The sequence below is a fragment of the Brachyhypopomus gauderio genome, unplaced genomic scaffold (assembly GCF_052324685.1).
Source record: "Brachyhypopomus gauderio isolate BG-103 unplaced genomic scaffold, BGAUD_0.2 sc77, whole genome shotgun sequence".
Taxonomy (NCBI): Eukaryota; Metazoa; Chordata; class Actinopteri; order Gymnotiformes; family Hypopomidae; genus Brachyhypopomus; species Brachyhypopomus gauderio.
The window spans coordinates 1,233,596-1,242,500 of NW_027506898.1; the positions used below are offsets into that span (position 1 = coordinate 1,233,596).

Consider the following 8,905-nt stretch of genomic DNA (forward strand, 5'->3'; position numbering starts at 1 on the left):
GTGTATTTCCACTCAGTTTTATTTGAAAATGTTTTATTTAATTCAGCATTGAAACAAATAATTTTAAATAACTGACTGAGTAACTAAGGCATTGGCCTGTTGTCATAACCGAACACATTTTATTGATGTGAATAATTGAAATGTTTACAGAAAATACACACAAAATGGTAAATACACATACCTGCAGGTAGATTACATTATACATTAAACAATGAAGTAATAAAGAGGAAAGATATTTGCTGTTGTGCTCAAAAAAACATATACAATACCCACAAAGAAGATAGTTCATCAATTTCTGAGAGCCAAAACCAAGATTATACAATAATTAAGCTGAATTATCTGGAGATCTTAAAAATTCAGGTATGAAATTAGTTGATAGCGCAAGATATTTATAGAGCTTTCTATGATATCTGAACTTTACTGTTAGAAGCCATGGAGATGTATGTGCAATGATAATTATTTTTATCCACTCCTTTCTGTGTCTGTGGGTGGAGATTGAAAAAACACCATTAAAGCCATTGTAATAGTCTTACGTATGGGATGACATCATATGTCACATGTCTTTGCTCAAACACACATCACACCCCCACAGCCACATGCGCACACACAAATTCTTTCTCTCCATCCCTAGCTGAGCACTCCCATCCCTCGGTAGTTCCGTTCCCATAGCTACTTGCTGTCAGCTCACGTTACTCCAACTGCTGTGTTGCCATGGTATCAGGCTTGCTGTCCTGGTTGCCAGGGGGCTGTCCATTCCAGGAGCTGCTGTTGCTGAGCGCCTGTGAGTTGGTGTAGTCATGGAGACCATCGTCATGGAGACCACTGGCCGGGTCATATTGTTCGTTCTCTAGCCTAGTGATCAAACGCTCGTCCACGTCTCCCAACTCCCCTCCCATCAGAGAGGGCTCCCCGACTACCATTACATCCTATAGAGAGATTGAGAGAAAGAGGGAGATAGAAAGGAAGGAGGGATGGGGGTGGGTGAGAGAAAGAGAGATAGTGTGAGGGGGAGGGAGGGAGGGACAGAAAGAGGGAGATAGAGACAAAGAGGTAGGCAAAGAAAGAGAAATCCAGATAGAAGGAGAGAGGCAGAGAGGCAGGGAGCAGGGTAAAATATGGAAAGAGAGAGAAAAAGAGAGAGAAAGATGAAGGGAAAGAAAGACAGGGAGAGGAAGGAATGCAAAAACTGTTATCACTAGTCAAGAACAGAACTTGTACTAACTCTAATGCATGCATATATTATATTCTAGACAAATATAAACCTGAAGGATGAGGATGGTGTACAAATGAATATGTTCATAAATCTGCACACAAATACACACATACACAGACCCACACACTCACTCAAACACACACATTCTTGTCTACAGACACTACCTCTTTGCTCTTTAATTAGCTCATTCAGACAAAGCATTGCTACAACATGTCTGATAATTAAGTTAATTTGCATTGCTAATTAGCTCGTTAAGACAGCACATGCTGTGTGATAACCATCTGCACATGTCATTCACCTACCTAAGCTCCGCCTCCAGCCACCCGCCACCCCTCGTTTCACCGGCGACACGTTTGGGCTGGGGACCAGAGACGGACAGTACTAATTATCATCAAATCAATTACAACTAATTGCTATCAATTATAAACATATCAATTAGATCAGTAAGATGAAAGCAAATTACCAAATAGTCACTGTAACATTATTACTTAAACAGTATAAATCTATTGCTTGTAATAATACCAAATCTGAGCAATTATTGCTTTTAAATAAGTGTTTTTACTGTCTTTAAGAAGCACAATTAATTTTTAAAATTTTTTCAGTGCAATTATCAATTAGTCTATAGCTTACTATTTACATGAACATTATGATCAACTACTCTTAAAGCTAGCTATAACTCTTATAGGTACTTATAGCTAATCCTTGCTGTAACAATTACATGCACACTCACAGACATACGCACACACAAAACATACTCTCATACATAGACTGTTCAGTGAGTCTTACTAGCATTCTTAAATGAGTTGGATTTTAAATATTGCAAATATTAATGTATGTGCATGCTTTGTGTATGTGTGTACGTGTGTGTTTTGGTGTGTGTGCACGTGTGTGCATGCTTGTGAGTAGACAAACCTGTGTGGGCAGGCTGAAGCTGTTGGCTGGGCTACGCTTCTTGCTGTTGCCTGTGCTGCTATTGGATGCACTACCAGCCGAGTTCCGCCTCCTTCTTCTCTTTGTTGTTGGTTTAGCTGGTTCTGCTGTCAATCAAAAAGTAAAGGTGTAATAAATATAAAGACTGGATTATCTCTGCATTGTACTCAGTGCATAAAGGAATTTACCATTGGCCAATAGGAAGCTGCATTAAATTGGCCAATGGTAAATTACATGAATGGATGGTTGGATGAAGGTGGATGGATAAATGGATGGATGGTCACTTACATTTTTTGGAATTTGTTTGAAAAATTTCTGTCTTAAAGTTGGGTGATGGTCCGACTAAAACATATCGAAACAGTTTGGTCAGTTTACAACAATCATCCTTCATAACACCGTCTTATCGTCTTATGCCATACACCCCCCCCCCCCCCCCCCCACCGCACACATATATATTATAACTAATAACTACTGATAATTAACATATATGAACTGAGCTGAGACTGTATTTCTAATAAATTACTAACAGTCCATAATGCATGTAAAACATCCATACTGAGAGATAGAGAGAGAGAGGGAGAGAGAGGGATGGAGAGAGAGAGAGGGAGGGAGGGAGGGAGGGAAAGCCAGACAGTGTTTTGTTTTCTTTTTCACGTCTGTTGCTGAGCAGAAGAGGGTTATCATGTTTAAAAAGCAGTGAAATAGCATACAAATGACAGACCCAAGGTCATAAGCTTCATTAATTAGTCTGGTTATGTGCTGTTGCAGAATTTCACAACAACTCCCCTTATGATCTGTACCCTGGACTTTTAAATATTAATGGTGAATCCAAACGATGTTTAAAATGAATAAAGCAGACAAACTGCTGTTAAATGTAATGATAAAAAATATTAATTACCTGCAAAAGAAGAACACAATGAAAGAAGGAGAAAGAAAGCGCAAAAGAAGAAACACAATGCTGTTTTTGTTACTAATCCCCTGAGACCGACGGGGGGGATAATATGAAGCAAGGAAAATGGTTTAGACCAAAAAAAAAGAAAGAGGAATGTATGGGAGGGTAAATGTGCGTGTCTGTGTGAGAGAGTGTGTGTGTATGTGTCTATGTGAGATACCTGGTGGTGTTGTCATTCTTTGCCACTGGTGAAAGAGGCAGGTCTTCAGGCAGTCACGAGGACTCAAGCCATAGGTTTTATGCCTCGACATCAGCTCCTGCATTGGCTCCAGAATCATACACAGCTGTACACACACAAACACACACATACAGGGTTCTGGTACATATATGTAAAAAAGAGTAATATACTATATTCTGAGGTTTGTGTTTGTGGATGGGTGTGTCTTACTCTGAGGTAGTTCAGTGTAAGATTAAAGTACTATATTCTGAGGTTTGTGTTTGTGGGTGGGTGTGTCTTACTCTGAGGTAGTTCAGTGTAAGATTAGAGTACTATATTCTGAGGTTTGTGTTTGTGGGTGGGTGTGTCTTACTCTGAGGTAGTTCAGTGTAAGATTAGAGTACTATATTCTGAGGTTTGTGTTTGTGGGTGGGTGTGTCTTACTCTGAGGTAGTTCAGTGTAAGATTAGAGTACTATATTCTGAGGTTTGTGTTTGTGGGTGGGTGTGTCTTACTCTGAGGTAGTTCAGTGTAAGATTAGAGTACTATATTCTGAGGTTTGTGTTTGTGGGTGGGTGTGTCTTACTCTGAGGTAGTTCAGTGTAAGATTAGAGTACTATATTCTGAGGTTTGTGTTTGTGGGTGGGTGTGTCTTACTCTGAGGTAGTTCAGTGTAAGATTAGAGTACTATATTCTGAGGTTTGTGTTTGTGGGTGGGTGTGTCTTACTCTGAGGTAGTTCAGTGAAGATTAGAGTACTATATTCTGAGGTTTGTGTTTGTGGGTGGGTGTGTCTTACTCTGAGGTAGTTCAGTGTAAGATTAGAGTACTATATTATGAGGTTTGTGTTTGTGGGTGGGTGTGTCTTACTCTGAGGTAGTTCAGTGTAAGATTAGTCAGTCCCACTCTGCTAATGTTTTTAGATAGTTGCTCCAGAGCTCCAGGATCTTGTGCCTAGCAGAAAGGCACACAGACACACACACACACACACACACACACACACACACACACACACACACACACACACACACACTCCATTTATTCTGTCTGTTATTCTGTTGCTACTCGAGCCACATACATCTCTAATTCATTAATGGAGATGTTGCCATAGCAACACTCCAACAGCGGCACTAAAAGGTTTCACCTTGATTGATAAAAATAACACAAAGCAATTTTGTTGTACTGCAAGCTTCTGATTCCATGTTATTAGTGTCAATATTATATTCTGGCTCCTGGCTCCTAAACTTATTCTTATACATATGTACGTGTGTGTGTGTGTGTGTGTCTGTGTGTGTGTGTATTTCAACACACACACACACACAACCTAATGATATTCCATGTTTCACAGAATAAAACACAATAACCATCCAAATGTGTCTTTCAAAGTTGATCTGTGTTTTAATTACTATCAAATATTTCAACATACTCTTCCCATCATTCACATTTAACCGATGATGCCAAAGTCTATCAGACTTAGACATGCACACACATCTCATATTAAAACACTGTGTTGATACAAAAAGATTACATGAATAAACACAGCCCTTACTTCCCTGAAATAAATACCTTTTTTCTAATATGTTACATTCTGTGTTTTATTTTTACCAGATTTTTACAATATTTGACTTACATGTTCAGTACTTGTGTGAATCACATGCTATGTGCCCAAGCAACATTCGACTCACATGAACAGTGCTTGACAGTGGTTGGCCTATGCCGACAGGATCTGACTATTCTGAGCGAGAGGTTTGACCCACGTGAACAGTGCTTGACTCGTATAAGTGACATTCGACTCACGTGAACTGCCAGCATGCTGCGTGGGATGAGCTCGCTGTAGTGCGCGATGGTGAAGTGCCAGGTCTTGATCCTCATAAGGTCATCAAAGGTGAACACCAGCACCAAGCGGCCCTCTGTGCACACCTGCCACGTGGACAACCACGTGAGACCTGGACGTGAGCTCCATGATACTGGCAGTAAGAACTACCTTATATCTACAACTAGATGTTCTGCTTCTGGAAAACTACCCAGTATGCTAATCACATACATGGGAACAAATTCAAGCAGTTTTTGAACTGTATATGGAAGAGTATGATAAATTTGTATATACTGAAATAAATCTGCACAATTGGCCCTTGATTTTCAATCCAGCAACCCCAATGAATGTCCTTGTGTATATAGTGAAATCTAGTTCACGACTGGGTTTATGACTTGCTGAGATCCACTTACTTTTCTGCGTAGGTTTTCATGTAGAGAGTAGGCCTTTTTATATAAAGAATCAAGAGGAATGATTTGCTCATTAAACTGGCAATTTGATAGAAGAATTCTCTGTTTGGAACTCTGAACCCCAACATTCTGTTGCTGGAGGAACGGAGGGTAACTGGGAGGTTGGCATGGCAACAGGAGGGATGTAATCCCGGCAGACACGCTCTAATCAATGCCTCCACACACACACACACACACACACTATATATATATATATATATATATATATATATATATATACTGTGTGTGGTGTGTAGACATAGTCTTTGAATAATTGGCTTGAATCTAACTGTATGGAAATCAAATCAATATCTACCTCACAAATGTCAATTTACTAAAGAGCTAAATTGGATGCAGGTCTCCCACTGAGACTAATGAAGTGGTTAGCTCTGGTAAGCATATAGTAACATACGAATATTAGAGACTAAACTCCACTGGTATGTTATATATGTGTTTTATCTAGTCACTTCCAATTCAGTCATTTTTGGATTCCGATCAATGTTGTGTCCTCATTTTAAATCGCAGTACCAGTTTGGGAGGTCAAACACTGCAGAGTCCGTCTGAGCTGAGGGGTGTGTGCAGCCTTCTGTCCAACCTAATGGTGAGAGGCTGGGTACGTGATTAGAGAGGCTTCCCTGATCAGCACCTGCCTCCAGGACAACCAGTGAGCAACCCGTACACACCCATGCTATAACGAGGAGGCGGCCTGCCTTCCCCCAGCTACCGGCAGCATGTGGCGTGGCTGCGATTCGAGCCTCGTTGTGGTGCACACCTCTGCTTTGTATAGGTAAAGGAATCCTTTGTACCAAAACGGCAAAGTTGATAAAAATGTGTGAATGGTCATGGGTCCCAGTATTTCTGGGATTCCTTCAGATGATATTATATTTTATACTAGTTACACTGTATAAATGACATTTATGGACATCACAAAACCTACTATAACAATAACATGATGTTTTGTGATTTACTTCAGCTCTATCACTTATTAAATATTTTACAGTAACATGTGGTAACATGATTTTACACTTTAACCTACCGGCTGTTATCATTTTTAATAAAGATAAAGATGGAAGGGCGTGTGTGTGTGTGTGTGTGTGTGTGAGGGAGGGGGTTGGGAGGGGAAGAGTGCGAGCAAGGGAGAGAGAGAGAAAGAGAGAGAGAGGGAGACGGAGATGGAGAGAGAGGGAGACAGGGAGAGAGAAAGAGAGAGGGAGACAGGGAGAGAGAGAGAGAAAGAGAGTGAGTGAGAGAGGGAGGGAGACAGGGAGAGAGAGAGAGAGCAAGAGAGAGAGAGAGAAAGTAGCAGGAGAGCGAGAGGTAGAAAGGAGGGAGGGAGAGGGGGACTATATTTTTCTCTTTTTTTTTTGTTTTGTGCAGCTCAGCCCTGAATTCACAATGAGGAGCAACACATTCCTGCTCACAATGAGGGAGCTAGAAAATGCACTGGGTAGAGAGCGTGTACATGTGTGTGTGTGTGAGAGAGAGAAAGGATGAGAGAGAGAGTAATGTTTTGAAAGAGAGCAAAAGAATATGTAAATATGTCAGGGTGACAGACAAAAAACGGAATATATGAAAATATACCTTTACATACAGCGACATGGCAAACAAAGACTTACTGAGTTGCACACTGTTGATTGCATATATGCATGTGTGTGTGTGTGTGTACGTTTGCATGTGTGTGTGTGTGTGTGTGTGTGTATACCTTTGTGAAAGTAGGCTTGCCATGTTGCGTTATCATGGTGCACTGGTGGCAGTCTACAGTGATGGTTGAGCTGTTGAATGACTCTTTTGTGTGTTTCAGTTCAAAAAATAACTCGTACACTCCTCCTTCAAACAGGGTACTGAAGAAACGAGGGATCAGCGCCCGTCCGATGGCTAGGAGAGATAGACAGAGACGGGGGGGGGGGGGTTTGCAGCAGAGGATTCAGGTTTAGTGATGATACTTACTGTGTTACTCAGAATAGAGAATAAAACTGAACAGACTCCACCTCCACAGCAATGCCAACAAATAATAAAAAAAATACTTTTGTTTGTTTATTTGTGAATATAGGAAGAGAGGGGCAGCAAGTTCAGCTACATTGGTGGTCCCCATAGAATTAGAAACAAACAGCTTAGTGAATAGAGCTTGAGGCATTAAGTCCAGCAGACACACACACACACGCGCAACTGTTAGTGTTCTGCAGTTGTCAGTCATGGCAGGAGACGTCTGTGAAGTCTGAAGCAGCATGTTTATTTAAACACCCCGTACCTGTCAATCAAATCCCACCCCATACATTCAGAATGAGAACTGAGGAAAGCAAAGTCTAGCCGTTTCTCTCGGCATCTCTCTCTTTATCTCGCACTCGCGCCCTCTGCACACCTGCATTCGCTCTTGTTCCCCTCCACTATCGCTCACTCGCTGTATCTCTATCTTGTTTCCCTCTCTCTCTCTCTTCCTTTCTCTTTCTGTCCCTCTGGATTTGTGAATGACATTCGATGAAGGTATGATGATGACAGTGTTGGTAAACATCTCTATCACTCTCAGCATAATGGCTTTGAAACCAGCAACACGGCTGCCGCAGACCAGTATTCGAGCCACAGCACTGATTGAACCACATCTACAATTCACCTTATGCTACCTATTTTAGGGAGGGGGGGGGGCTACACTGGGAAAAGCAAGAGTGCGATTGAGGGGAGAGGGAGGCTCAAAGTGTTGGTCATGCCAATAAAGTTACAGAACTGAAATGGAGAGGAGGGGGAGGGAAAGAGTGCGAGAGAGTGAAAGAGAGCCTAGATATGGAGACGCTATGAAAGGGACAGAGATGTAAAGCTACTTTAAATTGATCTAAATTGAAAGCGTTTTTTAGATTGTAATTACTGCACATCTGATTTAATGAAGATCCAATCACTCAACATACAAACACTCCACACCCTTTTTTATATGATCAATAATTAATTAAAATACACATATTGCAGTTCATCACACTGCTGTACATTGTATTGCGGTTTGTATTTTAAGACAGAATACTCACTGTATGTCTTTGGTCCCTCCTCCAGACAGAAGGAGAGTGTTAATGTTGCATCGTCCTCGAAGAACTCAGTGCAAAATGCATCCCACCACAAAATATCACAATCCTACAGGGGAAACACACACACACACATACATATACAACAGTTACCGCGCAGAAAGATCCCCAGTGTAAAATTAACACCTACAGCACTGAATTAACACTTACAGGGCTCATTAAGGTCAGGATAATCCCAAGTCAACACAATACAAGATAATTCAATGTTTGTACACGATTCTGCAATGCAGGATGATTATTTTTAACATAATGAATAAAGAAGTGATATATAGAAAGTCTTGACCCTGAGTGACCCTGATTCCACCAGTGATCACACACACACACACA

At 41.0% G+C, this 8,905-nt stretch overlaps 1 protein-coding gene across 2 annotated transcripts in view; it reads right to left on the reverse strand.

The window, feature by feature from the left end:
- Nucleotides 1-48: 48 nt before the first annotated feature.
- ldb2b (LIM domain binding 2b) overlaps nucleotides 49-8,905 on the reverse strand; it is a 9,713-nt gene continuing 856 nt past the window's right edge. Inside the window, exons 2-10 of one of the 2 annotated variants that reach the window (XM_076990703.1) lie at nucleotides 8,525-8,627; nucleotides 7,216-7,388; nucleotides 5,049-5,171; nucleotides 4,122-4,205; nucleotides 3,256-3,379; nucleotides 2,432-2,485; nucleotides 2,126-2,250; nucleotides 1,516-1,571; nucleotides 792-926 (exon numbers count right to left, since the gene is read on the reverse strand). In XM_076990703.1, coding sequence (XP_076846818.1) covers nucleotides 920-926; nucleotides 1,516-1,571; nucleotides 2,126-2,250; nucleotides 2,432-2,485; nucleotides 3,256-3,379; nucleotides 4,122-4,205; nucleotides 5,049-5,171; nucleotides 7,216-7,388; nucleotides 8,525-8,627 — 849 coding nt within the window. In that variant the 3' untranslated portion in view covers nucleotides 792-919. Of the gene's footprint in view, nucleotides 927-1,515; nucleotides 1,572-2,125; nucleotides 2,251-2,431; nucleotides 2,486-3,255; nucleotides 3,380-4,121; nucleotides 4,206-5,048; nucleotides 5,172-7,215; nucleotides 7,389-8,524; nucleotides 8,628-8,905 lie in introns of both variants that reach the window. The other variant, XM_076990702.1, reaches the window with a different exon arrangement.